The sequence below is a fragment of the Dermacentor variabilis genome, chromosome 3 (assembly GCF_050947875.1).
Source record: "Dermacentor variabilis isolate Ectoservices chromosome 3, ASM5094787v1, whole genome shotgun sequence".
Lineage (NCBI taxonomy): Eukaryota > Metazoa > Arthropoda > Arachnida > Ixodida > Ixodidae > Dermacentor > Dermacentor variabilis.
Window position 1 is genome coordinate 234819270 of NC_134570.1, and position 18969 is coordinate 234838238.

General features: G+C 45.9%; 1 protein-coding gene across 1 annotated transcript in view; it reads left to right on the forward strand.

The window, feature by feature from the left end:
- The window catches only part of LOC142576736 (uncharacterized), a 72256-nt gene extending 55771 nt beyond the window's left edge, over positions 1-16485 (forward strand). Inside the window, exons 3-5 of the mRNA XM_075687011.1 lie at positions 432-663; positions 10884-10919; positions 14185-16485. Coding sequence (XP_075543126.1) covers positions 432-663; positions 10884-10919; positions 14185-14426 — 510 coding nt within the window. The 3' untranslated portion in view covers positions 14427-16485. The remainder of the gene's footprint in view (positions 1-431; positions 664-10883; positions 10920-14184) is intronic.
- The last annotated feature ends 2484 nt before the right edge of the window (positions 16486-18969 follow it).

The window sequence follows — 18969 nt, forward strand, 5'->3', positions numbered from 1 at the left end:
CGCGCCCATGCGTCAGTCACGCGCTGCCTCTCGCGATCTCCCGATTAGCGAGGCAGTCGCGCCACACTTGCTTCCGTTTGCAATGTGGCACATGAGAGATTGCCCGCGCCAGCCAACATATCGCGAAATAACAACACGTATAGAGCTGCGCTCGGATTTAGCATTAGGGAGTACCGTAATCATGAGTGAATTTTTTCCATCTCCGCAACTGAGCTGCAAAGCTGCTGAACCAATCGCGGCATAGGAGACAGACGTCGGAATACGCTGTTCACTGACGTAGCGATGGTGATGACGTGAGCGGCACTGATTTTGAGTGGCACTCGGGTGTGGGAACGGGCAGGTCGCCAGTGTGAACACCGGCCACCGTGAGTAGCTCCTGGAGTTGCGGTTGGCCGCGTGATCAGTCGTGAATGCCAGCTGTTGCCGCGCAGGTGAGCGTCCGCGTGCATCGTCCGCTGAAGGGCGGGCCCCGCGAGCTGGGCGGCTCCGTGCTCCTGGTGGAGGGGCTGGACAACGAGGCGCTGTGCGGCACCCGGCTCGCGCAGGGCGACACGCGCCTCTTCCTGCTCAAGGGCGGCGCATCAGAGGGACGCACCAGGCTGTTGGCGTCCCCGCTGCGCCTCACGCTGCCGAACCTGGACAAGCTGCAGGCCGCCGTCAACGGTCAGTGCCGCTCCTCCTCCCCCTCCTCCTTGTCATCATCCTGGCTACGCCCACTGTAGGGCAACGGCCTCTCCCATACTTCTCCAACTACCCTGGTCATGTGCTAATTGTGTCCATGTTGTCCTTGCAAACTTCTTAATCCCATCCACTCACGTACCTTTCTGCCGCCCCTTGCTACGCTTCCCTTCTCTTGGAATCCAGTCCGTAACCCTTAATGACCGTCGGTGCTTACTCAAAACGATGCGTTGACCCTCATCGTGATAACATTGAATGGTACTTAGCATGTGTGCTCTCTCTTCGAAGGTATCAAAGCGAGGTCGCAAAGAAATAACAAAGCCTGCTAGAGAGCTCAGCAGGTCTACAGCAGTTGAAATGTCTAGGCCTGGTTTCTGAGGTGCTACGCACGTTTTGTCAAAGCGCTCCAAGATTTCACTCCAGAAAATTTCCATGAATGCAGTCTCTAGTTTTGTCATTTTCTTGAAGAGAGAATGCACTTCGTTCCTAGTGTCACCATTTTTTTCCTCGTTCTTTGATAGGGCCTCAAGGCAACACAGGACTGCATTGAGATTTTTCAGAATGGCCTTACATGATTCAGCGTGTCTTGACCTTTCAAGCAAGACTTTTCAAAACAAGCCGCCGGCTAGTTCCGCCCATGCTGTCCAAAAGATACCTCCATCGCCTAGGTGAGGCAGTAAAGAACACATGCTATCTCTGAATTACAGTGAAAAATTTTACTGGCTCAAGGCAACTGTCAACGCAACACGCGCCAACTAAGTTCAGTGAATGACCAGCACACATTACTTAGACTGCCAATCCGTTCAGGTGTTTGATTTGAGCTTGCAGTCCTTTGTATTTTCCTGACATGTTACTCACATTATCATAAGCTTGGTCCCTACAATCATCAATCGAGATGCCATTGGTCGCCAAGAGGGACATCACGGTATCGAAAAGATACAATCGTGTATGCGATTCAATTGGAACAAATCCAAAAAAGCGTTCGTACACTTTCCCGCTTAAATAGGATTGTAAAACAACTGACAGCTGATCAATGTTAGTAAGGTCTGGAGCCGAATCAACAAATAAAGGGAAGTATTTTGCGCGTCTGACTTCGTCAACGAGACGTTCCTTGACAGCCTTTGCCATATGCTCGATAAATTCATCCCAAATGGTTTTTGACAGATATGATGGGTGACCTTTTCCTTTGTTCCCGTAGCGTTTGATGTGCTCCTCTAGAAAGGGATAAAACTTGGCAATGGCCTCAAGCAGTCCCATTTCTCGATGAATCAAAAATCTCCTCACTGCCCCTAAACGCTAGGTTGTGCTCAGCTAGAAGCTTAACTACAACGACTACGTGCTTCAACACCTCTGTCCAGTAAGCGGTCTCAGTGACAAGATGCTTAACCAGCTCCTTGTCAATTGTCCTGCTCGAGTTAGAGCGGGCGAGCCATGCTGCCACGTAGTTCCGGTGCTCGGCGCTATTTTCATGTGCGCAAACCTTTTCTTCTGCTCTTTTCCAATCAGAAAAGCCGTGCGTGGTGAAATCACTGGGGTTGCTTGAAATCGAAAATCGTTTGCACATGAAACAGCAAACGGAACCTTTGGACTCCGACTACATTAACCAGTGTCGCTCGTACGCCTCCCCATTTACAGCCTTTCGCACGAAAAGATGAGGTGACATATAGCGTTTCTGAGTTTTGTATTGCCTTTCGGAAGACGGAAAATTTTCTACCCGATTTTGAAAATACAATGGCCCTTTCTCAAGGCATACACCCCGAATGCTGTCAGTAATAACGTGCGGCCAGTTAACAGGGTCACTTCGGAGAATCTCGCAACGTACCTCTTGCTGCGGGGGTGTCTGTACTTATCTGTTGCCGCAACGAGAAGCCGTCTCATTCGTCCTCCCGAGGTACACTTTGTGGGTAGGAACATGATTACTTGAATTCAAACTAACAGGAAACAAGTTAATGGGTTCTTGGAACGTTGTTTCCTGGCACTCGTCAGTAGAAGGAGGCTCATCGGGAAGGTTTGGCACCTGTTGATCAGCAGTAGTAGAAATCGGGCCTGGCGGACCGGACACCTCGAGCTCTGTGGCAAGGGCCCGGCCGAGTAGCATAGACGTTGCTGACTCAGGAACAGGACAGGGCTGGGTTAGCGTTGGTTGCGCAGAAAAAAAAATGAAATTATGGGGTTTTACGTGCCAAAACCACTTTTTGATTATGAGGCACGCACGCTGTAGTGGAGGACTCCGGAAATTTTGACTACCTGCTGTTCTTTAACGTGCACCTAAATCTAAGTACACGGGTGTTTTCGCATTTCGCCCCCATCGAAATGAGGCCGCCGTGGCCGAGATTCGATCCCGTGACCTCATGCTCAGTAGCCCAACACCATAGCCACTGAGCAACCACGGCGGGTGTTGGTTGCTCAGAAATATGGACGACCGAGGTTGGCACCGTGTTGACAGGATCCAGACAACCAAGATGAGACAAACCTTGCTTCTTGACAGGAAACTGTGGTGATGGAGTTGGCAAGTCCTACACAGAAGCACAGTCGGTACTATTGGGAGTTTCACACGGACTCTGGGTAGAGCGATCACACTGCTCCGCGGAAGCTGCATTTAGTAGGTACTTTGTCATCTTTGCTAGCTTCTTTTCACGCTTTTCTCTTCCTAATTTCGCCTTTCGTTTAGACGCACCACTTTGATGCTTCCCACCGAGCTTTTCCGCATGAATGGATGCCAATTGCTCACCGGGCACTTCGTCAATTCGAAGCGACCGCAGGTGTCTAACGGTGGCCATTCCGTTGACTGGCGCACTTTACCTGGATGGTCCGTGGCTGGCTCCTTCACTCCTTCTCCCGTTGTGGTCTCGTCTTCCTATTGGCTAGGAGCAGTCGTCTGTTCTGGGAGGTTCTCGTTTTTTCTTTCGCCCCGTCGACGCCGAGCGCGAGAACGAAGGGTAGAGGGCGACCTCTAGCGTGGGCGAAGTTACGCGCCCTCCGTCGCCTCTGAGTCATCTTTTTCTTCTTCTTTCTGGAAAGTTCGGCGGCCAGTCTGACCTACTTTTTCCGTCGAGCGCGTGAGAGGGAGCGCAGTCACTAGGCAGGAATGTGCTCTGGAGACAGGCCTTTGTGTCCAGCTCTCCAACTTCCCCCTTCACTCTTCCACAACCCTAGCCCGAACAGCGAACAATTCATGCCCCATGGCACGCGGACAAAGCACGTGTGACGTCTTCTTTCCTTTCCTGCCTATACTCTGCCATCAGACTCATCATCATCTACTATCGGGCTCATCCTCCCCCGCCCAAATTACCATCACGGTAAAGAAAAATTGAATGGGAGGCACTGTGGGTTACTGCAGCACATCCTTTCTATGAGAAAGACAGCGGCGGAACTATCTGAGAGGTGGAGGGTGGCGTGGTGGGGATGAGGGGCAAGGGAGATTTAGGTCCTCATCCCACATTACATGTTTTAGGTGTTTCCCACTTGCCCCTCCTCTCCAGACAGCACTGGACAGACGGCCCGCCAGGGTGGCGGGCGATTCCTGTTTTTGCATCTCGACAAGCTCTCCCAAATGATCAGGCTAAACGCATGCTGTTACATCAGGCGAGGCGCCCCGTCTGCTCGTTCTGGTCTTCTCGCTTCATAGATGTCGCTCGAAGTTCCGTTGCCCATGGTTCCATATACTAAGCAGGTTAGAATAAATGGGCCCCCTTCTCCTACTGTCCGACGTGAGGCCCTGGGCTGCAGCCCCCTTAGCCCCAACCTTAATCCGGCGCTGATCTTCAGTAGGTTAGTTACTAATGGGCACCATTCTCAAGATTAGTAGACTCTCAGGAAGATAATCTTTTTTTGCTTACTTATGGGGAGCATGAGCCATTGCCTAAGGGTGCATGAGCCATTCACCCTCTTACGTGACCCTCTTACGTGATTTGTGTTTCCGCATTGTGTGTGTGTGTGTTTGTGTGTGTGTGTGTGTGTTTGTGTGTGTGTGTGTGTGTGTGTGAACAACAGAAAAATCTGAGCGATCCCGGAAAAATTACAAGTGATAAACCAAGATTACAAGTGATAAACGCGTTAACACGTGATCAATCATGGCGGCGCCCACGGCATTGCCCTGAAAAGGGGCAATGCTTCCCAGAATAACGAATTGTTGTTCTAGATGATGTTGTTGCTATGCAATAAACTTATGGCTCACAGCTGCAATGATGAATGGGACACCAACAGAATTGATTATTCCAACTAATATACAGAAACAATTTACAGGAATGATAAAAAAGTGATGAAAAAAGGTAAAGTGTGTTGGTTCCGTGAAAAAAACAGCAAAAGTAAACATCAGTAATCGTTAATTGAAAAGCCATCATCATCAGTCTATTTTATGTTATCTGCAGGACAAAGGCCTCTCACTGCGATCCCTAATTAGCCCTGTCCGGCGCCAAAAGATTCCGACTAGCCCCTGCGAATTTCCTAATTCCATCAGCTCACCTCCGTCTGCCGTCCTAGCCTGTGCTTCCCTTCTCTTGTAAAACTCTTGCTTGGGCTGGTTGGTTCGTGCTTGAATGAGTAAAGGCAAGGCGCAAAAGACCAGGAATGAAGAAGGACACAAGCTACAGGATTTGCTCCACTCACAACTAAGTTTATTTCTGCAACAAGCCTGCCTTATGTAGGTCAATAAAACCGAATAACACACGAAACGTTTGAAGTACAATACAGCACTCCATCGACCACTCAATAATCATATCTGGCACAAAAGATCAAATGAGCAAACAAGAACCACACGTGGAGCAGCACAGGAAGCAATTCATCGAGCACAGTCTTTACCAAGCCAACGGTGAGAAAACACGAGACATAAAAAGTACCGTGTACCGCTTCATTATCAACTATCCAAAACATACCATTCAAACGCCTAAGGCACAGTCAGTGACAAAACCCGCACGACTATGGGAATTATGACCAACGAATAACGTCAAAACTAGAATCTCTAATAGTCACTCACCTAAAATATTGATAACACCTGTGACCGCGCGAAAAATGAACCATGTGACAAAGAATGAAATAGAACAGTTGAATGATAAAGGGTCTAAAGAACAGTGTATTTATTTATTTATTTATTTATTTATTTATTTATTTAGAAAATACTGCAGGCCTTGTAGTGGCCCTTGCAGGAGGGGCAGAAATACAGAAAAAGACAACAACAAGGAAATGCAAGAATACATGAGTAGCAAAACAGTAAGAGCAACAATTAATTACATTGGAATGATTGCAGGGAAAAAAAATTAAACATTTTCAGAAACACTGCAACAAAACAAGATAAAAAGGAGCAAACAACACTTTTCAACTGTCGCATGTTCAGCTTTCAACGCATTCAATGCTGTCAGTGTCAATAAGAAGCGATATGGGCAAGTTATTCCATTCGGTTATTGTGCGAGGAAACAAGGAATATTTAAAGGTGTTGGTCCTGGCAAAATACGGAGTTAATGACTTGGCGTGCCGGTGCCTTGTTAATCGCCCTGTTAGTGGTTGTATGTATTGCTGCGGATTCTGAAGCAGATAGAGGAACTTAATCCTTTCAATCTTTCTCCGCAATTTTAGTGTTTGTATATTATTCATTTTCATTAAGTTTGAGGGAGAGTCTGTTGGACGGTATTTAGAAAATATAAAGCGCACAGCTTTTCGCTGAATTTTTTCTAATGCATCGATGTTGCGTTTCGTGTGCGGATCCCAAACAATTGCCGCATATTCTAGTGTAGGCCTTATAATGGTGTTGTAAGCCAACAGCTTGGTTTCCGGAGGTGCCATTTTTAATTTATGCCTGAGCAGACCAAGTTTTCTTAAAGCTGAAGCACATGTAGTAGAGATATGTTTATTCCAGGAAAGATCGTGCGTTATGATAACCCCCAGGTACCTATATTCCTCGACTTCGGATAAGGGTTGAGATGCAAGATCGTAAGTAAACAGTAAAGGGTACTTTTTTTAGTAATTCTCATAGAAACTGTTTTATTAATGTTGAGCTCCATGTTCCACTGCTGGCACCAGGAATTAATGCTCTGAAGGGTAGAATTTAAGAGGACTTGGTCTTCGTGGCATTTAATTTCATTAAATAAAACACAATCATCAGCAAACAATCTTAATTGAACGGGTTGAGCGATTACTTCTACAATATCATTAATATATATTAAAAATAACAAAGGGCCAAGCACGCTTCCTTGAGGAACACCGGAAGTAACTGGCACTTCATCTGAAGAGCAGTCGCTTATGCTGACGAATTGTGTGCGCTTAGTTAAGTATGCAGAAATCCAGCTAATTAAGTATGGCGGCAGTTTTATTATTTCGAGCTTCTCAATTAGCTTATGGTGACAAACAAGATCAAATGCTTTTCTGTAATCCAGAAATACAACATCAATCTGACCAGGTTTATCAAGAATGCTAGCAAAGCTGTGGATGACTGAAGCTAACTGAGTGACGGTGGAAAACCCCTTCCTAAAGCCATGCTGTACCGGTGTGAGGATGCTGTTGTCACTTAAGAATTCTTTTATCTGGTTAGCTATAATATGTTCCAATAGTTTGCAGCAAGATGAAGTAAGGGAAATCGGTCGATAGTTCGTTATTAATGTCGCTTCGCCTTTCTTAAGCACCGGTACAACCCGAGCCGATCGCCAATCTTTGGGAAGGGCGGCTGAAGATAAAGATACACCAAAAATGCGCACTAGAAAACGTGCAACCATTTCTGCATAGCGGCACAAAAAGGCATTTGGGATGTTATCCGGTCCTGGTGATGATTTCGTTTTTAAATTTAACAGCATAGAAACCACACCGCTCGTCGATATAACAGCAGGATCAACATAACAAGGGGTACGGCTGAAGGGTACATGGTTCGGGGCACTTGAAAATACGCTGTGAAAAAATTGATTATAATGTTCTGCTATACATCGCTTCTCAGTAACCGTTACACCATTGTGTACAATGCAGTCAATGGGTTTCTTTGTGCTAGCTAGATGGTTCCAGAATTTTCCTGGTGCACTGCGCATAAAGCTAGGCAGGGTATATTGAAAATACCGTTGCTTAGCCTTGAATACAGCCTGATTCAAGGCCTCTTGAATGTTCTGGATCTCAGTGCAAAGTGCATGCCGTTGCCTCAGCCTTTTTAGTTTTCGTTTAAGTTGCAGTACTTTTCGTGTAATCCACGGATTACGTTTGGACTTCTTTTTAACTTTGTTTGGAATAAAGTTATCGAGACAGAAATGGCACATTTCTTTGAACTTATTCCAGAGCACCACGACGTCATTTCCATCAAATTCACTCAGCCTGTGATCTAAGTAGTCCAAAACACTTTCATCTCTGGCACGGGAAAAATCCTTTACAATCACTGTTTTATCAAGGGCAATATCGCAACGGTCCATGGGACACGAAAAGTATACAAGTTCATGATCCGAAATACCTTTTTCTACAGAGGTGACAAAATTTTCAATAGAGCGACTAATAAAAATGAGATCAAGCATAGTTTCACTATCTTCTTGTAAGCGCGTCGGCTGTGTCACAATTTGTTGCAAGTTATTAGTTAGCATAATATCAATCAAGTAATAGACATTCTGATCGTAACTGTAAGCAGAATAATCCCAGTTAACGCCAGGCAGATTGAAGTCACCAACGAGAAGTATTTTATCCTGAGAAAAAGTCGACATATGCGCATAAAGGTCATTTAGGAACTGCGTAGGTGACTGAGGTGCGCGATAAACCGCGAATAATAAAAACGATCGTCCCCAACAGCGAAAGTTTAGGCTGATACTTGCGTGATTTTCAATCTGCCGAAGTAGAAAAGCAGGTATGCTATGTTTGACTAGTACAGCTACACCGCCTCCTCTGGAAGGCCTGTCACGTCGAAATACTTGATAAGAAGGTGGAAAAACGCTTGTGCTATCAATGTCATCGCTCAGCCAAGTCTCAGTAATCACAACAACATGTGGATCGTAATTTAAAAGGGTAGCCTCAAGCAGGGCACTTTTGTTCACTACGCTGCGCGCGTTTATGTTTAAAACCCGTAGATTCTTAGTAGTCGAACTAATTCATTGAGGGGCGGATGAGCTTTGACGAGTATTTAATTCTATTCTGGAGTTAGTGTTTTCGTCCCACATAAACAATTTTCCATCCACTCGTAGCTTATCATTGATAAGTTTTACTTTCTTGCCCAGTTCTTTCTCGCTTTTTGCACTCTCCCACAAAAGTTTCCGCTTTCTGCGAGTGTCCGGAGAAAAATCGCTTTGAACTGACGTTCTCGATCCTTTAAGCTTGTATGCGTTTTTCAATACTTCCTGTTTCTCGTTATAATCTTGAAAATATATTATAACTGGCCTATTTTTGCTAGGTTTGCCCAACCGATGAATTCTCCCTACCGAGTTGCAGGTAACATTAAGTTTCTGTAAAAAGATGTCCCTCAAGACTTTTTGCTTCAAATCAGTAACAGTTTCGTCACTGCCTTCTTGTACCCCGAAAACAATCAAATTTGACCGCCTGCTCCGGTCCTCTAGGTCAATGATTTTTTTATGCAGAAGATTCACCGATTGTTCAAGGGATGCAACGCGAGCACCTTGTTTATTGATTTCGTCGAAACGTAACGCCATATCTGACATTAACTTTTCCATCGTGCTTTGCTGAGTCCTAAGTGCCGCCACTTCAGCGGTAAGTTTGTGTTGCCCTTCTAACAGTTCTTTCAGAAGTTCTGCTGTCTGGGGACCAGGGTTCAATTCTACATCCCCGCAAAGAAGAAGCCGACACACAGAATACACATTGTACGCTATGATAATGCACTGTTGTGGGCATGGCACGACCAATATACTGCGGCAATCACTTCTAAGCGTAGTAAAATATGAACTAACCTGCGCGATACAGAAGAAAGGCTTAGACATCATGCCGAAGCTCGGTCTGCCATGCCCACTGAACTCGCAGAGCTGTAGTTGTTCCTTTATAGTCAGGCATGATGACGTCACTTGGTCCCGAGGTGGCGCTGAGGATGCGTCGCAGATGATGTCCTCGAAAACGAGGCACTGCGTCGCTGCTGTCCACGAGCAAGATTCATCCGGCGGTATCTTGAAATGGCCAGACAAATGATGAAGCGGCGTTGACGCTCCGGCTAAGCTCAGCAGAAAAGCCTGCGCGATACAGAAGAAAGGCTTAGACATCATGCCGAAGCTCGGTCTGCCATGCCCACTGAACTCGCAGAGCTGTAGTTGTTCCTTTATAGTCAGGCAATGTGTCAAAACAAAAAAAAACATGAAAAAAATAAAAAAAGCGACAAAACCTGTAAGAGCCACGAGAAAATCGTTAACAAAATAAGAACTAAATAAATGAAAGGTATACAGACGGAAAAAACCTAAATGAAATCATTCCAACGTGAGGCCTAAACGAAACCTTCTAAAAAAGTACTCTCCTTGTCACTAAGCACAATGGACGGCCTGCTGACGCATTTGTTTCCCTCTTTCTTGATCAAATAGGCTTCCACGATCTTCCGCTCGAACCTGTCTTTTCCAAGCGTCAAAAATTTAGTTTTGTCGAACTGAGGGCGGCAATTAGTGAAGTCTCTCCAATGCTCTGCAAGGAAGCTCCCTTCATTGTTGCGCAGATAACGGCAATGTTCCATTGCACGCTCAAGCGTGCAACGGAACATTGCAGAACAGTGTTAAGATTATGTTTCGTATCTGGTTTCTCACACCTTCTATCGAACGCATTTTCTCTTCCCTGCTTTCGCTTGATGATTATGTTTTCTAATTTTATTGGTGTCCATAAAAACTGTTTGACACTTCGCTCAGGGGCCCGATTTTTATTAGTCGCATTATAAGAAGCGAACAAACACTGATACCATGGACAACATAGGGGAAAATACTTGTGCTAAATAAATGAATCAAAGAAACGTTAAATTAATGGAAATGAAGGTGGATGAAAAAACAACTTGCCACAGATGGGGAACGATCCCACCTGCGGCAGGTTGTGAGATCGTTCCCCACCTGCGCAAGTTGTTTTATTCATCAGCATGATCTGAATAGGCGGCATCGAAGTTGGGCCCGAACTAAGGCTTTCTCTTAAGTGTAAATTGAATTGCTGTAAACATTTTCTTTGTTCTGTTTACGTGCTGTTACATTGGCTTACCGTTCGCGAACTTATTAGATTGACTGTCGTGTGAGGACCTCGAAGAAGTGTGCCCAAGTGTTTACCTAACTTTCCTTGTTTTACAGGGGAATCATATCGGAGACGACTGCATGAGCGAGACCGTAAGTACATATACTTAAATTCAGGGTTCATCGTCGCATAGCGTGCAAATTTCCCTACAATGCTTCATAAGCATGTCCTCCAACGTAGTCACGCGTTCGTCGAAGTTACATTTTGGGGAGTATTCCCGTAACATTGCCGCGCACCATTTTGTTCTATTTTCTCTGCTGCTGGAGATAGGCAGGCGGGAGATAAAGCGCAGCTTTTTTATGTACTGGCTGTACAATAATTTGGTGGCCTCGATGGCGAAAGTGTATACCTACAGCAGCATAATGCAGGCTGTAAATAGGTTAACAAAATGACATACGTGACGTCACGTTGATTCTCTTTTCAGATTTAACAAGACGCCCACAGGGCGCGTGTAGGAGTAGAAAGAAAACCTCAGCTCGCGGTCAACTTCTGGACAAGTCCTGTTGTCGAAATTTTTCCTCCAGTGTGAGGCCTCCTTTGCTCGCCCACTGTTATTCAATGTAGAACTTCATCTGACCTGACTGCGTTGACTGCAGCTTTACCGGTAACTTTGAGTTGGAACCCGTGGCATCGTAATTTGGTTTGGGGCTGGAAGTTGGCCGGTTTTTTTTTGAGGGCAAGGACTTCTTTGGCTAGTTCAGAGCAATCGGAGCTTAGTGGGATCAGGATATTTAACCACTTTCGTCTCTTAAATTAGACGATTTGAGGCCTTCTAGTACATTGGATTATGGGACCGGGCTAGGTGGTGTCACATCTTGCTAAACAGCGCGAAAGCAGACAAAGGACTCCGAAAAGCGGGAAGCCGGCAAGTGCTTTTGAACACGTAAGCGACAACGAAAAAGGCGTCAAAATGAAGCTTATGTTGTAGGACGAGTTGCGCCTAAGAAAGGACGAACACAGGCTAAAATCAGGTAGACGGAAAGAACGCAAACTATCAAATGGGTTTACTTGTGTCAAATCTGCATGCGTGGGCAGTGTTCACACGTGAAAAACCCAATTTACAGTTCGCGCTCTTTCCGTCTACCTGGCTATTTTCTGTGTTCGTTCTTTGTTAGGCGCAACTCGTCCTAAAACACAGTCATGCACCAACACGCCCAGCAAGAAGTTCTTCTAAATGTAGCTTCGAACGAAAAAGACGTACCAAGTTAGCCTAGGCCTATCTACGGAGCAGTAATATTGTGTAATTGTCGAAAAAAAAAAGGTCTTAATGAAACCCAGATGCGCCCGTTAAGACTGCACACGCCAGAAGCAGAGACGGAAGTGGGGCTTTATTCAGCAAAAAATGTGGGTAGATCCCGAAAGCGGTGCAATCTAAACAACAACAACAACAGCAACAAAAAAGAAGAAAAAAACCATGGTACAATAATGTGCCCAACAAGGCATTGTCTTCCTCCGTGCCAACCGCTGCTGACTCGCCTTTCTCACATGTATCAAGGACAGACAGGATTTTCTGCAACGTTTTCGCTGGTTCTGTAGCCTGTTTAGCGGCACGAGGCGGTTGGTGCGGGCGGTGGCCTCGGCTAAGCGTTGGCGAGAGTGAAGGTAAAGAAATAAAATAGCGGAGGGCTGTATGCAAGCGACGATCCCCGTATGTCGGTCCGTTGCTCATTGTAGTGATAAGCGTTTATTTATTTTGCATAAGTTCATAAATTATCAATTTAAGTACTCTCTAATTGCTTATCTAACCAGAAGGGGTCAATACAAAGGTTGCGCAGCATGTTGAGAAATGACCGATAACAGCGTTTAAATTCACACATAGGCTTTGTACGGTCCTTTCTTCAGGCGCAGTGATAAAATCTGCGAAACAAAAAAAAAAGCACAAGTCAAAGTGTCGGGGATTGCAGCGCTGTGATGCCTCACCAAATAATGGCCAGCTTGTCACACTGAGAGCAACCAGCCGCGCTGTGTGCGCATATCTTGTACGCATTTTCGGTGAAACGCGAAGCCCTGGCTTACAACGTGCTTCAGACCGCACTCAATGGCGCGGCTAACGGTTGAAATCGCTGCTACCACTCTCTTACCGACACAAGTGGTATCTTTTAAGTATCGCGGGGTTTATTTCCTGTAGAGAAAAATGACCACACGTAGAAGACAGAGGCCAAATTAAACATAAATTCTGGCGTTTTGCATACAAAAGAAACTGCGATCTTATTATGAAGCATGCTGTCATGGTGGCTCCGGATTTCTTGACCACTCAGGTTTCATTAAGGTGGCCCTTTGTGTAAGTATACGAGCGCCTTATGTATTTCGCCCCCATTGAAACGCGACCGCCTTGCCGGGGATCCAACTCTCAACCTAAACAGTGCAACAGCACATAGTCAGTGGGCTGCAGCGCTGAGTCAAGACCTAGGGTGCTGTGAACTCTATTATCGTCAATTTTTCAAGATGGTGCATTACTTTCTGCATTGACGCCTCGTCAATTGGGTGTGCTAATTAAAAGTTAGCGTATTGGACGCAATGAAATAATACTTTGATTAGCATGAACAGCGCTCATCAATGGACAACCTCCGCCGTTCGCGCAAGCAGCCTTGCTCTATTTTTGAATACGAGGTTACATATATTTGGGACAGCCGGTATGCAGCTGTTTTTATTCTATGAAGAGAAATAATTAGTGATGTATGGGTATTTTACGTCTCTACGGTGACAAAATATCTACTCCTACCTCGTAAGAAGAGGCTTGGCAAAAAGAAAGCAGGTATTGACCTCTTCTTGACGTTCTCACACCAGCTTGTCATGGATTTCTACTGTGTCTGCTATCACTCAATAACTTTTTTTTTCAAAACCGACATTTCGACGAGTTGGTTTAGCTTCATCTTGAGTAAAAAGCGCGACACAAACATCGACAAGAGCTAAGGAAGTGACGGGATAGGCGCTGAATTTTTTGTTGTTGTGATGGCAATTATATGAACACTCCAAGCGCATTTCTGCCGTCGCCGTCGGCGTGCCAAGGCCACCACGTTCACCACATTTAAAACGTGCATCATTTCCATGTCTCGTTTTGTGTGTTTCGATGTAAGCAGAACGCATAAATTTCTGTGTACTGAGATTTGAGTGCATTACCGACGAGCGAAAACGATACGCAGCCCTGCACTATGCGGCGCATCCAATGACCGGCGTGTGGCTTGTGCATCTCGGAAGTGCATAATCGTCCTCACGTCGAGCAGCTGTGATTGTAGCCCGTATACCTACACGTTCCAATCGTGGCACTCAGGAGCAAAAGAGTGCGGGACCAACAGTCCTGAGCGGTAAACCAGGGTTCCGATGCCTTTCTGACCATCCGCTTGTTCTGCGTTTCAGTGCCGTGTGAGGCCAAGTACTGCCCCTGGAACGGCGACTGCGCCGAAGACCAGCGGGGAACAGCGCACTGCAGTTGCCCGACGTCATGCGAGTTCGAGTCGAAGCCCGTGTGCGCCACCGACGGGGTCACCTACCCCAACAGGTGCAAGATGCGCGTCGATTCGTGCCGCGGCCAGAAGAGGCTCTGGTCACGCCACCAGGGCACCTGCCACGCTACGCCGCCGTACGGGTCGCCCTACTGATCGTGCTCTCCTCTTTCCCCTACGTAGGCTAGCAATCCCAGTCTTTCCTCTCATTGCTTTCACTCTTTCTTTCTTTCTCTCACTTGTCTCTCATGCCTTACCTTACTTGTTCGCATACAGGTTGACGATGAATCGAAAAAGCTCCGCGTCGTTTCGAGTAGCATGGCGCCAACCATGACTTTTTTTCTGCACCTAGTTTTTTTCCCCTAAATTTTAGCTAAAGTGACGGTAGCACAGAAAATTAAATGGGCACTAAATAGGGAAGGGAGTTCACCTGTACTAGTAAATTACCCTTCTAGAATACCAAAGATGCCACTGTTATAGCGGAAAGGTTCTTGTTGGCTAGAAAACGCGTAAGTAGAAAATACAGCTTACGACGGCGCTTGAAGTTTCGGTGCCACTGCGCCATGACGTCATAGATTTAACGGCATCTGCTGAGGCCTAGTTGGTAAAATTATTGCTAACAATGAGCTACCTTTTGTGCTAAAGCAACAAAACATTAAACGTGGCAAGTTTCCAGAACTTACAGAGAGCGAACGCTGCCCAGTTTCGAAAGAACACTGTGAATCCGTGACCTTACACTGACGTATGGCAGCGAGGTTTCGGCGCGAAATTCAAGAATACGAAATTTGACTTTCATCTTCTCTTCTAATAATCAACCGATTATTGCGAAATTACCGACAATAAAGTTTTGAAAGAATATTTTATAAGCATAACTTTATTTAGTCCTTTTTCTTTAGTATCCCTTTAAGTCGCAGGACATTCCGGTTAGGCAGGATGTTCCGTAAGTCTAGTTGACGCATATGTTACGTTGTTCATCAAATCTTCTAGACAACATTTGAAAAGACCTGACATTTTCTTTGAAGATAATCACTCGCCATGGGCAACTGACGCCACTGACTCGAAGCACTTTCACACATGTGCTGATTTTTTTTGGCTAAAGAGTAAAGCAGCTGTGATGTGTTTTGTTCTGTCAGAAGGTAGAACGAACGGGGAAAAAGCGTCAGCCCATGTAAAGACAGGTACTGCACAAGCTTCATATGACAGCTCTGAAACATATATGCACAAAGTAACTCTAAAATATCCCATAATAATTACGAGGCACGAAAATAATGCTTTCCTGCCAATTTGTGGCAACTGACGTTTCAGTTAAGGCGAAAATGCACATGTAGCACTTTTCGCATCTGTGTCCCTTTCGACTGCCATGAACTCGAATCTGAGCGATCGATCTCTGAATTTGCGCACACTGAAGAAATATTACGGGAATTTGCGCTCAGGCGGGCGATCATTGAGTGATGAAAATATTGCCACTCTGGGACAGAAGCAGAGATAGGTCACAGGTTTATTACTTGATCATTACCAATTTCTGAAGACCGAATCCTGCTCGAGCGGCTGATCCAAAATGATGGCCCTACAGCACATTTTTTGCCATGCTGAGTGCTATTTGAGCACTGAAAAGATATAGCTAGAAATAGGTGCTAGTGGTTCTAAGAAAAAAGTGAAGCAGCAAAAACGTAATAGTGCCGTCTGTGACGTGTTCAGGATAGCTTGTCACCCCTCCTACGCTGAGAAAAAGCGCACAAAAAAACAACGCAAGAACAACAGAACTGGCAATACTGAAGTAGGAGAGGAAATAAGAGGAGGACAGCCAAGACAAATGTCAAAATAGCTATCCGAAGGCAATGACAGCAATTAAGCCTTGGGCCCAACGTCATTGAGCTGGAGAATGCACAACGCTAAATTTCTTGACATATCGAAATGCATGGATGGGAAAGATATGTTTTCGCAAGTGAAGCGGCCATTGCAATTAATTTTGGTTATAACCTGATGGCAGAAGGCTGGCTTGCAGGTGTCTCATGCTTCTCTCTAGACCACTCAGACTTTGATAGCTTAGCTAACGTGTGGGCGCTATCCAAATTAGGAATTTTGCGCCTCTTTTATAATGAACGCGTATACTGTACAAGCGTGCTGGAATAGCCTGGTCGCCTTCACTCTTGTTCGCTGTAGTAGCCAAAGAAAAGTGCACTGAACAGATTGAAATAAAGATATTTTACGGTCACGTGAGCGCTGTCATTCGTTTTTTACATTTCTAAGCCAATTCAACAATTCTCAGCGTGCGAATGCTGAGAATCGTTAACTCGCTTGCGACACACTGAGTGGCAAGTACTCAGTGGAGAAGAGACGACCAAGACGACGCGTATCAGCCTAGCTGCTTTTGCTTGGCCAGTTTTTGAATAATTTTAGTCACTACACCTTTGATATCAACCGTGCACTGCTGACGGCTTCATCATCCCTGCAGAAGGCGCCGGCGTAGTACACAGAACGAGCTTAGGAGCGGGCTGCCGCCATCTGTTGAACTCCATGCAGCCACCATCAAGAGAAACGAAGAGATAGCGGGGCCTTCTACGTCTCCGCAATGTGAAGAAGCAAATTTGAAGAGACCACGACACGATGAGGTGAGCACTAGCCTACAGACAGACGATGTTCTCGAAGTCATCGTCCAGGCAAGTTCTACAGCTGTCATGTACAAGAAACAACGACCAGGTGGAATTCCGGTAATCTTCCAGCCAACGTAACCAGATTGTACGCTGTGGAAAGTATATCAGAACATTCTAGCATCATCGATCCTGTCGACAGCGCAAGAAAACTTCCCCAGTCATCACCTTAATAGAGAGTAGAGAGTTTTAGAATAGGGGCCCCAAACGTTTTGGGACCTCCAAAGAAATAGCGTGGAAGCTACTGCGCATGCGCCAGACGCAAACTGCGTTTGGATTTTGCGTTGGTAACGCTATTTCAACGATTTAGCGGGACCCCAAATAGTGGCCCCAAAAGCTTTGTGTCAGCAAACATGGCGGCACCCATCGAAGCGACGGCTCTAACCTAGTACAAAAGTGGGTTCGATTCGTGGTAGCGCGTGAAGTTGGCAAGCTAGCAGAAGTGACTGTGATTGTCGCTTTCTCTCAACTAGCGTGTGTTATGAAGATTGATTCATTAGACGCCGGTGATTCTGAATTCGATTGTGGATTTTATGGCTCGTAGGCCTAACACGGCTAAGCTTGGTTGGTGAAGGCACGCAAAGTTGGTTTGCTCAAAACTAAGCGCAACTAATTGTTTGCTGCTTACAGAATAACCTCTAAATTGTAATTAAAAACGAATGGAGGCAAGTCAAAATTACTATTTCTATCATAAAATGGTATATTTTATTTAATTATTTCTAATAGCTTGTCTTTGACGCCGTAGTGGCGCTGTCAGCGCAAGACTCTATCCGCAAACGCAAATCCTTATTCTAAAGCTCTTCACTCCTGCGTGCCCCAACGCTAAAACCCGCAAAGCTCTTTGGGGCCCCAAACTATTCGGGCCTCTATTCTAAAGCTCTGTAGCTTTAGTTTAGCGTTTGCAACCGAACGTAAAAGTATTGCGTGTCTAAAGAAATAGCGTCGTCCTCACTGCGCATGCTCGGAGCGTTATTAGGTTTCTGCCGTTTACGCGCGTTATGATAACGTTCGTTTTTTGGCGAGTTTAACGTCCACAATGTTAACGGACGCTAAAAAATAGCGATGTCGAACATGGCGGCATTCAGGGCTCCCGCTTCAGCGTAAATTCTCATGATGGCTACGCTCTCACTCGCGTTGATCGCCAGTAAGCATTGTAATGAGCTTTCGCTTTCTCTAAACTCACCTGAAAGGTTAGTTATGAGCGCATAGCACGGCCATTTTCTGAGATCGTTCGGCGATTCTGGCGCCCGTATGCGTAACGAGACGCAGCCACATAGCAACAGCAGGATGGTTGCTGATGGCCGGTCTTGGGTTGGATACATTTGGCACGAGGCACCAGACGGCACCCTGTTTTATAAGGTTTTCTTTATGCTTGTGTTTCCGTAAGGTAAACTAAAAGACTTGAAAGGACACGCACCGTAACATCCCGCAAAGGTGCATACGTTTAACGTACGTAAGGCGACAAACGCTATTCTAAAGCTGTCTGGTAAACACGGGAGCCTCACGGTGAGAGTGCCGTCACTCACCACTGCTGATCGCTTGCTCACTGTTACTACGTGTGGAGGGAAGCTCGCATCCCATCTTCGTATTCGACCACTTAGGAGGCATTAAAGGAGTGCCTGTGGAGTACTCCGACAAATGTTTACAGGAATACTTCTCGGGACAAGGCGTGGTGTTAGCTCGTATGGGAGTTTCTTACATCCCTAACGAGGAAGGAACCATTTCCGTAGCACGTCGAAGATCAGTGATTTTTGAACTCGCCAAGATTCTCCTATGCCAAAACGTGTGTTACTTGGATTAAGCAGCTACCCTGAGACTGAGCACATGGGATCTGCAAGGAGTTGTTACAACTTCCAAAGACATAGCGATATTGCAAAATACTGCAAAGGTGCTATCCACTGCAGGGTATGTGCTGGACCTCATTCACACAAAGATTGCGCTTCTCGGGCCCAACCGCGATGTGCTCACTGCGGTGGACCTCATCCGGCGTCGTACGGACGATGCCCGAAGAAAAAGACAGGTGCACTTGCACGTGCAGTGAAATAAGT